The sequence below is a fragment of the Miscanthus floridulus genome, chromosome 1 (assembly GCF_019320115.1).
Source record: "Miscanthus floridulus cultivar M001 chromosome 1, ASM1932011v1, whole genome shotgun sequence".
NCBI lineage: Eukaryota > Viridiplantae > Streptophyta > Magnoliopsida > Poales > Poaceae > Miscanthus > Miscanthus floridulus.
This window is the reverse complement of record NC_089580.1, coordinates 50,268,499-50,285,512: the sequence shown is the minus strand read 5'-3', so window position 1 is coordinate 50,285,512 and position 17,014 is coordinate 50,268,499. Positions and strand designations below refer to the sequence as shown.

The 17,014-nt window shown below is 40.7% G+C and overlaps 1 protein-coding gene across 1 annotated transcript; it reads right to left on the bottom strand.

The window, feature by feature from the left end:
- Nucleotides 1–594: 594 nt before the first annotated feature.
- On the bottom strand, nucleotides 595–15,309 carry LOC136517281 (endoribonuclease Dicer homolog 2a-like). The gene is given in 21 exon segments (XM_066510856.1): nucleotides 595–1,336; nucleotides 2,683–2,961; nucleotides 4,079–4,359; nucleotides 4,362–4,446; nucleotides 5,825–6,034; nucleotides 6,709–6,905; nucleotides 7,620–7,723; nucleotides 7,817–8,238; nucleotides 8,363–8,631; nucleotides 9,519–9,745; nucleotides 9,840–10,058; nucleotides 10,880–11,040; nucleotides 11,114–11,309; nucleotides 11,671–11,761; nucleotides 12,440–12,596; nucleotides 12,671–12,796; nucleotides 13,593–13,733; nucleotides 13,827–13,888; nucleotides 13,990–14,074; nucleotides 14,411–14,840; nucleotides 14,955–15,309. Coding segments are annotated over 21 exon segments (4,209 nt in total). The 5' UTR covers nucleotides 15,047–15,309; the 3' UTR covers nucleotides 595–961.
- Between the last annotated feature and the right edge of the window lie 1,705 nt (nucleotides 15,310–17,014).

Sequence of the window (17,014 nt, the reverse complement as noted above, 5' to 3'; positions counted from 1 at the left end):
TCCATCATCTTTCCTCCCCCATCCCTCACTCTGCAGCCTCTCTGGCTCTCTGCTAGACTGCTAGGTTGCTTGTTGTGCTGTACTGTTGTCCCTCTGCTATTCTCTGGTTCCAAAGGAAAGAGAAGCAATCCACTCTACTAAACTAATCGGCCTGGTTGACGAGTAATCACGATTAGTCGCTTGGTCGGTCGGTCGGTCGGTCGGTCCCATGACGACCGGGTTCGACTAGACAACTTAAAAACATTGGTCAGTGTACTGTCGGTTAACTAGAATAGTCTTCAGGTTGCTTTACTTTGTATCAAAAGTAGAACACAACGCTATGTAGAACTCGTACGATCGTTTCATGCTGTCGTAAGAGACACATCTCCATGGAACCTTTGTGGAACCCTGCAAAAACATCTATGTATATAAAAACTGTGCTTGTGCCTCGACTAAATCCCATGTCATTTCACGATGGCTGCGACTTTGTAATCTTCAGAGACTCGCTATACCAGACACAGTCTTTGTGCTCCCAAAACAAAGTCATTTCGCCGTTTGCATAGCAACACCAAAAAGGCGTATCCAATCCATACAAATACCAGCAACGTAATCCTCTGCCTTCGCGCGCGGTCTTTACTTAGTATAAAATAAGGGAGGCAATGATATGGTACTCTATCTTCATTCTTATCTCCTCCGTTCTAAATTATAAACCGCTTTGATTTTTTTATTCATTTATTTTGCTATATATCTAGACATATTATTTATCTAGATGTATAGTAAAATGGATATACCAAAACGTCAAAGCGACTTATAATTTAGAATGTAAGAAGTTCTAAACATTTCTTTACAGCTTTAGTGTGACCGTAGACGTAGAGGCAACAAAAGTAGGGAAGGCCGTAGTGTGCGTAGGCACCGGCACACCCTTACTGATTCGACGCTTTCTATGACATCTATACAAAAGTCTACCGTAGAGCTATGAAGTTTAAGTGTTGCTGATACCATTTGCAGAATACTGCGTTCTATCCGCAACCTTCACATCATGGAGCACGGAACTGGCCGCCAACTTTTTGGCGTCAAGCTTAGAGAAGCCTGTCCGAGTGGCCCTGTATGTAGTCCCTTCAGCCCGCACTTCTGCGACCACCGAGGATACCCCGTTCTCACGAGTTACCGTGTACTCCATAGTGTAAGCTTTGCGATCACAAAATTCCTGGAGCTCTTTCACAGGATCATTCTCAAGAGTGTCGGGGGTGACAAGAGGTTCCAGTAGCCGTTTCATGCTTCTCCAAACAATTTCTTTGTCATGCTTGACATCAATGTAAATTGCACCAGCGATAGATTCAACTACATCACCTAGAACCTGCATATATGTGAATAAGAAAATGATCCATTTAGCAACAGGAGTGAAAAGGGTCCTGTAGTAAAATTTATATGTTCCTCCAAAATGGAAAAAGGATGAACAAGCCATTTGTTAAGATTAATCAATACTTGTGGAGGCTATGCAACCAGTGTCCTGTGTTAGGGCATTTTCTTTTTTATTTATGTTTGGATCGAAGGCACTAGCCTAGCTTTTCAAAAAGCAAAATGTATTTTTTTAGTTGGGCTTATATCAGCTTTACATCGAACACAAAACATAGCCTAAGGATTGCCAAGGTCGGACTTGTTCTGAACGAAAGGGCTTCAAGTCACTTGTTATCCTGGGATGTTAGTGGCTGTGGAAGCATCATAATGCATTGTTTTTAAGTGTTGCCTCAAGTTTAACCTTGGTCGAGCAAGGTTTGGGATGAAGCTCAGCTATGGTGACTGGCTGGAGCTAAGGGCATTCATGACTTGCTTCAGATTTTAGCGCATGTATGCGTGAGTGACTTTTGGCGTGCTTGGTTGCACGCCACAACCAGCCACGCCTAACTATGGCCGCACTACAATAATTGGCTGCTGCTTGGTTCGTACCTAGGAGGTGGCAGCCACACGGAAACCCAGTTCATTTTTGTGCTGTGGCTCGCCTAACTGTGGCGACGTTTTTTTACGTCACAACTGTGGCGGTGGTGCTTGGCGGAGTTTGGCCTGCATCCAAGCAGGCCCTTTGTTCCCTCTCCCTGCACCTCTTATGTGATGGTGTAGATCATTAGGTGTGCTGGTGTGAGTTTGTGTGTGTGTGTGTGTGGGGGGGGGGGGGGGGGGGGGGGGGGTTCTTTGTTTTCTTGTTGGCGTGTTTGATGGACACCGTTTTCTTAACATAGCCCGCATGCAGTTGTCTTGCATGTTCAAGGGAAAAACACATTGTCAAAAATTTGGCAGACTAAAGGGCACTTTCATTGATCAGATGCACCACCACCACCAACAGACTCAGTCTTAGGGATTGGCCAAGCAAAGCTGAGGCGTGAGCCACTATGGCACTTCCTCTACTTATTAGCTGTTTTGTTAGAACCACAATTATCTCCTGGTTAATAGTAAAATCAAGTTAGTTCCTTGCTAGGAAGTACTGTAAACGACTAATAGTTAAATTGTGATATGTTTCAGCCTGTTTTCAAAGGACGTAGTCAAGGTGAAAAAGAAACTATAAATAAGGGGGTTACTACCACTCAGGCTAAAGGTCAGGTTTTTCCCAAACCTGGCAACAGAACACTGAAAATGCACTATAGTGCTACAAGTCAAACAATTAGTCTATTAGCCACCTAGAAGGAACAAACAGTGAAGAAGGTGCACCTTGGGTAGACTGATGCCTGCTTCCCAACCATGTGATGGACCTGAAAATGACTGCTCAAACTTGTCGAGGTAGTCAGCCATCCTTTTGTGCAGTGCTGATGACGAGTGAAGAACATGCTTATGTAATCCCGCTTTTACCGCTGCATGAGCATAGCAGCTATTGTTCACAGAAGCAGATCTCAGATCTGTCAACCGTTCTGGAGTGCATTCAGGGTACTGATGGTAGAAATAATCAGTAAAAATATGATCTAATACAGCATCTCCAAGAAACTCGAGCCGCTGCACAAATGCATCAAGCGGTAAGTAACTCAATAAAATCGTTACATGCTGTAACTTCAATAGTATCAAATTTATTATAATAGATGATATAATACATTTAGAGAATATTCTTTTCTGAGGAAATATAGGAAACAATAAACCATTATCATTGAGAAACTCTTTCTTCTAAGGGACTCAAGATACAAATTGCACTGTGCAAACAAAAATGCCATGTGTTTTCATTAAGACAAAAGATTATTATTCGGTACATCCTATGCAGTATTTCTATGTTCCAAAAAACATGTTTTTTTTTCAAAGATGAAGAAGAGCCGCATATCATTATATTACATTATCTTAAGAAGAAAAATGGTGGTAAGAACCCATACAAGACCTGCACACACTCACACCGCTGTCCTAAACCAAACTATTTTAAGTTTAACAAAGTTCATAGAGAAGATTGTCAACATTATGACACCAAATAGGTATACTATGAAAATATCTCATGTGAATTTAATGATTTACTTAACAATGTCCTTGTTTCGCCTACCCTTATTAAAAATCCTATTTCTGCTCCCTCGACTAGCCTGATACTATGTAACAAGTATTGGCACAGGGAATAGTAGATTGATTGTTGAGGGTCATGGGTTATACATATATAGGCAAGAAAGACCTAGGATTGGGGCATTTGGCTTATCGAAACAGAACCAATCAACGGTAATCCTTGCCTGTAATATCTCAATCATATCAATTCTAATCCTGTGTACACTTAGGGCCCAAGCAAGGTTAGGACGTGCAGCCCAAGGGGGCCTGCCGCACCCTGGTGTCTAACATTTGGTCATTCTTGATGATTGCTTCCACTATGTGTGAACGTTTCCTATACGGCTCAAGTCTGACACTTTTTCCACTCTTTTAAACTTTTTTTCTATATTTCAACCCTAAACCCCAGCACTTTGATTTTCATCTCATAAACTATGGTATAACGAAATAAGAGACTGCAACATGATTATTTATTCTAAAGATACTTCTGTTATAATAGCAGATTTATGCCTCTGCACTGAAGTAGCCATGGAACTTTTGGAAAATAAATAGAAATTAACGAAGTAGATGGAGAGAAGTGTTTGGCGGCTTCCAGACCAACCTGATAACATGCAGTAGTGCCAGCAATCTGATATGAACCATGTGTCAGTGCTTCCATCAACAATGAAGGATCATTGAACCTATAGTCAAGCAGTAGCTCCAAACTTTTAACGTTAACAAACTCTTCTGGTTTGATTGTGATTATCCTTTCAACTGGCATTTTGTTAAACTCTATATCCATTCCTAAAGATTTTAAGAAAATATATGCTGCCTGCTCACCAGCAGCACAAAGATACGCCCCAATTAATGCCTCAACTGAATCCGCGATTCTCTTACTTTTAGCTTCCTCAAACTCGTACCACATATGTCATAGCCAACCCCGGGAACAATCCACGTTTTAGGGTTGAAAGCTTCGCTTCGAATGTATCCCTGAAAACAAAGCAAAAGGCACAACAAATGCAAAATTGGTAAGGAAAAACACACAGTACAGCAAAAAAAAAAGGCAAATAATTGATAGAAACAAGTTTCATCAGAGAACATTGACACATTGCGTTAATGGCTGATTGGTACAGAATTATCTAAGCAGCTTTTTAAAATTTGAGCCAGATTTAGTTATCACCAAGCTACTGGTAAGCATGTCATTGTCGATGGCGATTGTGTATGGCGACACATGTTTCCAAAATACTTTTATGAATACAGGCATGCACAAACCCTGAAAATTACCAAAAAGACACCACACATATCAAGTTATGACTCCACCCTGTGTATGTAAACCACACACGTGTGCAAAAATGAGTCAAACTTGGGGACTGTGTCAATGTATTAAATGGCATGAAAAATGAGCCTGCAGGCTGTGGAGGATTGGGATCTGGTGCAGCTGGACGGCTGGATGCGCGCTTAACAAGTATTTGGGCACCTCCATGAGCATGACCCAATGCTGCATGGGAGCAGCAGTACCACAGGCAAAGGCACCAAAGATCTGCCCGTGCTTTTATGTGGGAAACGACATCAAAGACACACAATCTAAGGGGGCGTTTGGGACTGCTCCACAAACTCCACCGTGGAGCAGCTCCACAAAAAACTGGAGTTTGTGGAGCGCCTCTTTAGGTGCTCTCACAACTCCACCCTTTTTTCCTCGAACAGAGTGCGTGGAGCTAAAACCGTTTGGCTAAAAATCATGGCATAGAGCTGAAAAACGTGGAGCGGAGCAGTCCCAAACACCCCCTAAGTCTGTCTGCCAGGAAGAATGACCAGGTCCCTGATCCCTGACCCCAAGCCACACCTTTGCTTGGTCTGGGCACCAGAGAAGAGCAATATTCCACAATCGATGACAGCAGCGCAAGCCTCGCCCAGGAAAATTCTAGTAAACAACAGCAGTGTGGGTCTCACTGTCAGTGACGAGGACGAAGCAATGGTCAGTAGTGGCATTGATTGGAACTGGATTGGAGCAGTGTGGACAAAGAGGAGGCAATTTCACTGGCAATTTGGCCAGCAGTGGCCTAAGGTCAGACTGCTGGAGCTCACTGGACATGGAAGTTGTCTGGTGTCTGGTTGTAGCAAGCATGTAGACTAGGTGGAGCTGATGAACTGTGGTTCAGTGCTATTCAGAAGGTTAGAGCTTGGTTTTGACAAGTTTAGACTTAAGTTGCTCAGGTATAATATACAATACAATCAGGGTCTGATACTATGCTGATCCAAACTGCTGTATTCAGTAGATCACATTTGAAAATCTACGATTCTTGGGATGACTCACGTAAACAAACAGAACTTTAGATTTTAAAAAAGAAGACAGGTTAGGTAAGAGTACCACAAGATTGTTACTGCAGGCCAGCTGGCATAAAGCTGCATTCGAGATCAAGTTTTTCTTCATCTTGGTTAGCATGCCTTCATGCTGATGTCTGTATTTGCCAAAAAGGTGTTGAGTTGTAATATACTTGAGAAAAGAGTCCCCAAGTGTTTCTAATGACTCCTGTGAAAACTCCTCTTCGCAATTCTTTGCTGTAAGTGCTTCCAGAATCTGCAAGCCAATAAACGAGGGTTAAAAATAAGAATAGACAATGCATAGAAGAGAATGTTCATGCTGGTGACAAGAAATGATCAACCACTGTACGTCACTCCAATCTTTACTGAATATTTACGAAGAAAATATATGAAGCAGCATGCACATCCTGCATCTTGATCAGGTTAAGATACTCCAACCGCAAATAAGTTCATTAGAAAGCTTTGAGTCAAAACTGGTTGAGATTCAACTATCAATAGCTAAATAATCATATAGATTGACTAGATAAGGTCCATGTTCTTAGATTTTTCATGAAAATACTTTTATAATGTAAAATTATATTAAAAGTATCAAAAATAAAAAAGTTGCCAGTTCCTATTTGCAAAGTCATCAACTGAACTGATTGTAGAACTCATCTGAGAATAATCCCATAGGGGTGAAACATAAAGACAAGTAGTTTTGGAAAAAGAAACATGATGACAAGAACCAATGCTACATGATGCAATATACAACTGAAGAATACGTGACCAGAACCTTTATTTTCACAATGTAATAGACTATTAAAACAGTATATATGGGAAATCATTAAATCAAGAGTTATGTTCTCACATCTAGAGAGCAACAAGCTGACTTAGTAGCCACATTATATTATGCATAAATGCATAGATTAGAAAATTGCTACAGAATCGAACCTTTAGTGCTGGAATGTCAAACTGCTGCATGCTCGGACCCAATTGCATTTTCAAATTCATAGAAAGAAGCATACATTGGATACGGTACATTATAGAAGGAATAAACGTGAAGCTGCGCAAAGTAATTGCTGACATCGGCGACATGACAACTATGCACAGTTCGGGTGGCAATTCAACCGCATTCTTACGGCTTCTTTCTGAAACAGGATAATGGAATCAGTCATCTAACAAACAAGTTAATTTAATTAGAGTATCAAAAAAGCTACGTTAAAAAAACAAACATTATTTGAAACTTTCAAATTTTTAGAGAATATTACGGAACTCGACCTACTGGTCTACACTACAAAATGCCAGACTGCCAACTTCTCAAGACAGCTGACCACAAACCGCCCCTCGCAAAGCCATAGGGAAAGAAACAGGCCTTAGGCCTTCCCGCAGCCACAAGGATACATCTTCCGACTCCTTTATTCTAAGAAGCTTGCTTAGCTATGCTAAGAAGAAAAAAGACATAAGATTGTCATATCTCCATTATTCAGCTTCTATAATCTTGATAGCAGCATGAGTACTACTTCCTCCAGAAGATTATTGTACTAATGAACACAGATGTAGTTTTTTGAAATTTTGTACACAAATGGTACCTATGAGCAGACCATCCATGAATTAAAGCAGAAATGCATTGTGCTAATGAAGACAAATATCATGGACCCATGTTCCACAGGTCAATTATGTTAGCTTTTGCAAATGTGAGGGTCACATGTAAGAGAAAACAGTTCAGGGAAGGCACGGGCGTCTTCCCATCCCGTCTCCCAGGATTTGAGCACAAACTAATTGATTCAGCACATGGTATAAATACCCAGCATGATGGATATGGTAACAGACACAACTAAATACTCTTCTCAAGAGAAAGGAACCTTTTTCTTTTTTATAGTTACACTTGTGGAGGAAGTTCCGCACTTCCACAAGTTTACAGGCCTTCAAGAGAGGTTGATCTTCACATGTTAAATCAAGGCCATGCCTAGAGAATGTAAAACAAATAAGATACATAAAGATAATTTCTACAGCTTATGGGAGCATGACATAAAGAATACCAAAGGAAAGACAAACATACCTTTCCTTAAAATGGGTTTTGTAGCTAAGAGAACTCTCAGGCATAAGCGAATTAGCATCCAAGTCAAGACGAAAGCCAGAAACAGCATAAAACATGCTATTATGTGGGGTACAGACAATAGAATTTCGAAGCATGCACCGGCAGAAAGGGCCATCTTTTGTCTGCAGACTCTGCACTATACCAGTATCTTTACAAGGATGGCAGTGTCTCATATCCATGTTAGTAGCTTCAGGCATTTCTGAGGCTGAGAATTTGATGCTGCACCAATCAATTTTTCCAGAAACCACTGGCAGAAGTAGATACACAGCTCCAGGAGATACTGGCATTTCAAGTAAGTTCTTAATAGAATTGCTGACCTCCGAAAGGTCATTACTAATAAGCAAAGAAAGAATCGTTGTCTGAAATCTTCTCGCGGCAATTACCTGAGCAGGAGTGGTGCATTCATAATGAAGGTGAAGGGTCCAAAATACTTTCACTTATCAAAAAGAGACCAAGAAAAGATGGTATGGTGACTACAGAACAAAATTATACTGAGTGAAAACCTACCTGTTCCTGGTTGAGATGAATGATACCAACGTATCTCATGGTAAAACTCAAATCATCTTGCACACCCCACAGTTTGAATGAGTTCGAGATGAAGTGAGATCCCATATCGCACTTCACAGCTAATACTATCTCAGCTGGAGTAGTTTCAGAACAACCTTCCAGTGAGATCATGTAGCAATAGTAAAAGCCACGACGAGAAAAAGACAACCAATTATCCACTAATTGCTCTGGAAAGTAGTCAGGTTGCCCATTTTTGTATTTGTCCACAACTACATCACGAGAGTTAATACAGTCTTAGTATAACATACAATTCAATTGCTGCCAAACTGATTACCCAATTGGAATGGATCGAACGAGTGCACTTTTGACTTAATAGCGGACATTTCAGGCAGGGATGAATACGATGATGAAAATTCCCAACCAACTGAGTATCGTTTCCAAGAAAATGGTACCGTTTGCGACCGTTCCCTATCCTAGCCATACACAAAACTTGATATTTCTAATAACACACCCCTACATTGCAACTTAACAGTTACATAGGTAAGTGTGGAAATTCACGACTGACCAAACATTATTTCCATAAAGCTTATATGTTTCTGATCATTTTCAGCCCTGATTTCAGACAACTGAAAACATGTAAACAACAAGGATAGACTTGGTAAAATAAAATAGGTAAGCTGATGATGAATGTGATTTTGACATGCGCAACATAATAATTTGCCATGAGTTAACACTATCATGAAGTAGGGATCATGTTATATGCTGATATTGTTTGTGCCTGATTAGACAACAATTTTACTTCTATGCTAAACCTGCAGATTTTAGTTTTCTCTAACTCCAGCATCCTCACTAAGGCATATTTTGAAGTTGTAAGCATCAGATTGAACTTAGCTAATATATTAGTCTCTCTCAAGCCATACTACCCAGTGCGGTTGTGCCCTATGCGTGATCCCACCCTCCAATATGACCCAAGTCCTAAGATATGTATGTTGAGTTTAGAAGTTTTGGATAGTTACAACTTACAACTACAAATCAGACAAATAAATGCAAGTACGAAAATATCAGTGTAGGCAATCACAATAAAAAATATATTCACAATAACTGCAACAAAATGAAGCCTGGACTCATTTTTTTATTAACAAAGAAATAGGAATACCAATGTCAGGTTCATCTTCACATGGAACGCTCGATTCGGGCAAGAGAGAATCTGTGAGAGCGCCAACAGCATGTAATTCCCGGCAGGCCTTGAGACAAACAACCTTCTTGATCATAGAAACTTCTCCTTCAGCATAAATTGTTTGTACAGGACTGCTCATTGGAAGATGCAGCGTACATGTACCTAATGCCTTGTTAATATTGAATCTTGGTACAGGTTTAAAATACCTGGCATATGTTGGTAAAAACTGTTAGTATTTGCACCAAGAAATGTTTTGTTGTATGAACCAAAAGAAAACCTTATCTAAGAAAGAAAACAGACTCATCCGATGGTAGCTTTGCGCAGAAAAGGTAAATCAATGCAACACTAGAGTTCAGAGTCACAATTGCTCCAGTAGATTGAACACGATAAAATTCCTTATTGCATAGAGTGTTGGGAAGAGGCTGACAACAAGTAGATTCCAATCTCTGAGATTCTTCACGCATGATTTGTCCACTTTCGAGAAACTTCTCTGTCTTATAAAGAGCATTGGCATCTCCCCTGATACAGAAACATAGAGAAACCTCAATAATCATGTAAAGCAATATGCAAAACCCAACAATATCACTCAAATAAGATTGACAACAAAATTTGACACAGATTACAGGGTCTTAAACTGAAAAATAGTAAAACAGAAACCACGTCTCGAATTGAGAACAAATGAAGATGGTACCACCAGGAACAAAAAATCAACCTAAAATGAATAAAACGCAGGTTCCTTCATGATATTTCTCGTATCACCATCAGTCACACTGGCATGCAGATTAAGCCACTGGGACCAAAAAGCGCACTCGGCAATTCACAACATACAATTAAAACAGGAAATGTTGTGCCTACACTAACAAATCACTGCAACGAAACACATTCTTTATCCCACACATGCAATTAAAATGGTGATTGGTGAATCCAGCCAACAAACTTACTTTTTTTTTCTCAAAGCGACGCACGAGAGCTGTGTCACTTCAATAAGGAGAAAAAGAACAGGAAGACGCAAACGCCTACTCCAAATACAAAGGAGAGAACGGACCCTGCTCCCAAACACAACAAACTCCTCCCCATCGAAACAGAAAACAGACATGTCACACACACCATCAAAAAGACGACCACAACAAACATACTACCCAACAAGTTGACCAAATGTTCAGGGTGAGCAACCAAAGGAGCAATTCCACAAAGTATACTTTCGACGACAAAAAAATTAAAAAAAAAACACACAACAACCAAAGTATACTTTCGACGACAAAAAAAATTAAAAAAAAAACTTGAACCTCAAAGGAAAAAAATTGCTCAGGAAACAACACCTACAGAACTGGAAAACATACCTTCTAATAAGTAAAACATAGTCAGAATTTTGCATCCTAGCACGACCACGTGACTGTATAAAGCTGCATACAGTTGCTGCCTGATCAAAACGGATTATCAAGTTACAACTTGGCACATCCAGTCCCTCCTCCAAGATTGATGTAGCAATAACCACTTGCACCTACAGGATGCCATTTTATCATCAGTACAATTATTAATAGGACAACCATAGCAGGGCAACATTAGTGGCAAACCTTTCCACTCCGAAATGAATCAACGATTTCCACATGCTTATTCCTACTCTGATGTTGCAAACCACCAATTCTCCCAGATGCCATGTATCTAACACTCCATCCAGACATTTGATTAATAGTTGACAGAAGAGCCTCCAACACAATGCTTGTAATGACTCTGTCAACAAAAACAATGCACCTCAAATCTTGCATATGCCTGCAAGAGGGAGCGAGAGATTAATCATGGTACACAATGAGAGAGAACAATTTTCAGCTGTCCATACCATTTCATTAGCAATTAATGTCATGGCCACATGCAGAGTAGCAGTGCATGGAACATGATCACATCAAGATACGAGCAAGGCAGTAACCATCCAGCTGGACATTCGGGTTCATAACACTATAAGATCAATTGGACAAGCTAGTGTACGTTTATTTGGATATACAACTTTAGTTGAATTAGATTTGCATGTACGGCGAGCCCCAATCTATACATGCGTTCCTGTTGTAGGCAAATCACTACTTCAAAGGCAATGGGAGTAAACTATTACATGCTTGAGATCCAAACATATTCTCACCTATACCCCAGAAGAGATTTGATAAGAAAATAAACTTTGGATGTCAATAACCCATCTTGCAGATCCTCAGTGAAGTCCTCACCAATATGTCCTGTATAGACGGATGTAAATATGACAGGAAGATCAATGAATCATATTTAACACATTTCACAAATTGATACTCCCTTCATCCAATCAGGTAGGGTGTGCATGCTTTCAGAAGATTGAACATCTGGTATAAATATCATATAAATAGATTTAATAAATGCTTTTGCACCATATTGATTTTGTAGCTACAAACAATATTCAAAAACTAGTTTTAAGAATGTAAAAATAAAACACATCATATACATTTTTGGACAGTGTCATAGATAACTCAAGAACACACTAAGGACAAGTGCATATCTAATAATAATGTAAATTGTCAAATCGAGCAATAGCTCAGTCAATAGCCTTCAGTCGAGAGGCCGCACGCCCCAGTTCAAACCCAGGTGCTCACATCTCTAATAATAAAGGTTGGGCAGGTGCCATCTTCTTCCTGGGGTTGAGTTTAGTATTTTATTTAATGAATTGATAAAGTGATAAATATTTGCATACACCTCACAAATAGCACAGTAGTAGTTATAGATACACGTCTTATCAGCAAAATGATTTATAAACCATAAAGGCTGAGTTAAAAATATTGAATAGCAGTGGCAGAATAGTTGCACAGAGTAATTCATATTAAGTCAAAACTTTCATCAGGAAAAAGTACATCGAAGAAACAAGGAATGAAGAAGGATGACATTACGTTGTACGCCCCTCTTTGTCATCTTCAATATAATTTCTGAGAGATCACTATACACATCTCTGACATAGTTTCTAATGAATCCTTCAACTTTTTCATCCAGTTTTTCGCCCCAAAAGGACACACAGATTTCCTTGTTTGATTGTAGAATCTCAGCAGCCTGATAAAAGGTTTAAAGGCATTTTTAGGAGTGCATCAAAATGATAAAAACGTGCACATTACATATCCTCATACCTTTGCTGCCAGCCATACTCCAAGATCAGATATGCAATATAAGAACATTGCATTTAGTTTTTTTATCTTTTTCTCTGAATTTTCCAGAAGTGAACCATGCAGTTTCTCCTTCAGGGTTTCTAAATGCTAAGATAATGTAACCACTGTTAATTCATGTGCATATCAACTCAGAACATGATGAAAGAAGTTATTGAAAGTTATAAAAGAAAACACTAAAAAGCTCCATTGCCCCATCATGAGCATAAATCCAGATAAAAAGCAATATGGATATGTCAGTAAAGCTGTTGCATTTTTTCCAAATATAAAGCCATGGGAACATTGTTGCACAGCTGCACATGTATAACAAACAAAAGAATGAATAATAAAGATTTGTTCAAAATCCCTTAAAAGTTGAGTATTACTTCGAATTCGATTGGACTAAATATCAACAAATATTCCTAGCATTATCATGTGACTTACCAAGAGCATTATGCCTGTAATATTTAGCCATCTTACTAGTATGTAGCTTTGTCTTTCCTGCTAAACTAGTCGAAGTTCACAAGTCATACTTAGTTATTTTTACGTGCATTATTCATTATATCATTTCTACTGCGAACCAGTTATATAAGGTGCAATCATGCATACCGTTTAGAACTTTAGGAGCCAGAATAAACTAATGTAGTTGTAGCACCCTTTACAATTTCAGCATCAAACAGAAAATGTTTTTAAAACAAACAAGACCGAACAATTTTGTTGTGAACTGTAGTATCTTAAATCATAAGATTCCAATTCTAGAGTATTGATAACAAATTAAATGTTGTCTAAATCATAATATAATGCAGAATGCACTGCGAAAGGCCCCTGGAATACATACTGGGTGACGCAGAGTAACATAGTCAATATGTATCCAGCAAAAGGACATTCCTAGAGCATATAATAGTACCTTCTTTTCCAATTTGTTCAAGCAACGGATAGTATGGCTATAGAACTCAGACGTTATGATATAATCATCATACTCAACTATCTTTGTAGTCGCAAATGGAATGTATTGCAATAGTGCTGATTCACTGGCAACAGTGTACACCTATAAAGGGAAATGCATAAGTTGTTGTCACATGTTACCAATTAGGGATATAAATAGAAGTACAGTTGTGTGGGTGTTCTTATATAGCCTGACCTTCGCATTCATGAGATTCTCGAGCTCAGATATTTTCTCTGAATATTTGACACGCGCCAAACCTGTGGAGAAAATTCCACAATGGAGTTAATTAATGAGAGAATGAAATGCACATGCACATATAAATATACAAATACAAAGAATATTGCCGCATCCTCCTTACCTGTTGCAATTAGAGAAGCTGTCATCCCAAATATAGTTGGAATAGGATCTGATGGCCTAGAATTCAATTGCGGATGATAAAACTCCTACCAGAAAAAAGGCACACTAAAAGATTTAACTAGATTGTTGGATATACATGAAAAAAGAAGGCAACAAAATCCAAGCTCTTAACTGAAACGGAAATTTGCCCCAAAAAAAAATCTAAGCAATCATGATTCCACCTAGAAGTACACATACAGAGTTACAGACATAGGACCTCCTGAATTGATACAAGTGGGCAAGTGGCAGACGTAGCCTTAAAGGTCAAAGCTCGTAACTGAATTGCGATTTGGAAACCAGATCAATATAAATGTGCATGCCAACAGACAAGAGGGTCGGTTGGGGACAAAAATAGCCAAGCATGGTTCCAACTTTCGGGTGACCTTAAGAATGCAGGCGTACGGGGAATTCCCGATGGCGCGGTGGCACTCGTCGAAGATGAGGAGCGGGATGTCCCGGAGCCTGAAGAAGCTGTGGCGGAGGTTGTCGAGGAGGATCTGCGGCGTCATGACGAGCACCTCGGCCCCGTCGACCATGTCGCGCCATTTGTCCGCGTTCCAGAAGTCGACGCCCATCTCGCCGTAGAACTGGGCGACGCGGAGGTCCGTGTGCGCCCGGATGACGCGCGCCTGCTGGCTCACAAGCACGACGGTGGGGACGAGGAAGACGGCGAAGGAGGGCGGCGGGGCGGAGCGGATGCGGTGCGCGAAGCGGCGGAGGAGCAGCACCGCGATGAGCGTCTTCCCGGCGCCCGTCTCGAGGAACACCAGCGTGTTCCCGGCCAGCGCGCGCTCCAGCGCCTCGAGCTGGTACCTGCGGGGGCGGGCACCCACATTAGGACGGGACTGGACGGGACGGGGAGGAGCGAGCGGCGGGCGAGGAGCGGAGCCGAGCGGCAGGACGCGCAGCGCGCGGTGGCGCACTCACCATCTCGCCTGCGTCTGCGGGTCGCAGGGCGGCGGCGGCGGATCTTCTTCTTCTTCCTCCATCACCACCTCCCCGGCGGCGGCGCGGGACATGGCAGCGAGGTATATAGAAGGAGAAGGGGAAGGGGCGAGGGAGGTTTAGGGACGCGTGCACGAGAGAATGCGGAGCTTTTGGTGGTGACGACGGCTGCGCTGCCGCTGCCTCCTCCTCCACGGCACACGCCGTGCAATGCAAGCGCCGCCTCGAATCAACGCGCGCGCGTGTGTGCGGGGATGGGAACGAACTGTTGGAGAGTTTGGGAGTGAAACGGAGGTGGGGAGACGAACTGTTGAGACTTGGAGAGTTTGGGAGTTGGGACTCGGGAGGGGGAATATGTTGGGACACGGAACATTTTATACGCTTTTTGACTCGGCGAGGGGAGGGCTCATCGCTTGGCTTTCGCCTTTCAAATTTCCAGTGTTCCACGACGAAGGCATGAAGCGATGATGCTCCTTTTTTTGGAATAGGGTACCAACAACGTTAAGCACACGCTCGTGCTCCTTCCGAAGTACTGTCTGTCTTAAATAGGGATGAAAATGGTGGGGAACGTCAAAAAAAAAAAACTCTAGCAACTCTTGATTTCGTATTTTTATTCGGAATCGGAAACGCCGTGGGGAAAACGAAAACAGTTATGTCGAGAAATCAGAAATGGAACACCACGATAATGGAAGAAACCGATAGTTCAAATCAGTAATCAGTAACACTGATGCATGTAATCATTTGGAACGTTCAACTCAGTACAACATACATACAATGATATAAGTAGATACGTAAATACTCCTAGTAAATATACATGTGTACTACGGACAAGTAGAGTACCATAAATTCACGACACTAAAATAAGCCCAAGTACACGTACTCGTAACCTAAAGAAATTTACATTATCAAATACCAATGAGGAGAAAAAAGGTGTTGTGCTAGCAAGTTGTGTGCTTGCTGTTGGCATGTTGTGCTAGCAAGCGACCACCTCCTAGCTCGATTTATCTAAGGACCTGTTTGGTTTTACTCCTCTAAACTTTAAAGCTCTAAACTTTAGAACTAAAACTATAAATAAGTGGTCTAAAGTTAGCTCTAAATTTTAGCCCACCTCATATTAGAGCTTTAGAGCTCAAACGTGAGCTAAAGTGTTCTAAGGGCCTGCTTGGATTCTCTCCTCTAAATTTTAGAACCAAAGCTCCAAACAGATGGTCGAAAATTAGCTCTAAACTTTAGCTCACATCACATTCGGCCTGTTCGCTTGTTGGTTTCAGCCAGCCCAAATCAGCCAGTCAACAGTATTTTCCTCTCACAATAAACCAGCATCAGTCAGCCTAAATCAGCACAGAAACCAACTAGCGAACAGGCCGATTAGAGCTTTAGACCTCAAAAGTGAGGTAAAGTGCTATAAAGTTTTTAGAATTCTAAAGTCTAAAGCATGGGATCCGCGCTTGGTTCCGAACAAAGTGTGACAAGGTAGTCTTGTATTAGTTTTGATTCTGAGACATAGGGCAATGGGACTAGAGGCCTAGCAAGCTACGTGTACTTTTGTTTGGGCTTTTGGAGCTGTTTTTTTTTGGTTTAAAAGACCAAAATTCCAACCAAAGAGGTGAAAACCAAAAGCTGCTTCCAAGAAGCAGCTACCTTTGACTTTGCTTTTGGTTTTTGGCATTTTGTTTTTTAAAATGGTGAAAATTGAGAGTTGTTTCACATTTGTTTCTAGAAAAATAGAGATATGCGGTAAGTTTTATACTTATTTGAACTAAATAGCTTACAACTTTTCCACGGGCCACACCATGCAGCAGTTTTCCATAGCTCACAACAACTTTTTCAGAAGCCACACCTCAACCAAACACACCGTATAGACCACATCCTTCAACTGTTGAAACTAGCCAAAAATAGTCATCTGGTTATTTCAAAAGGAGTTTTCTATTTTCTAATAATCATATAAAAAACTAGTTTGATATCTATAAATTCATAATTAATTTATTTTAAATCATAAAAATATGAAACTAGTTTCAATTTTCTTCTAAAAATATCATCAA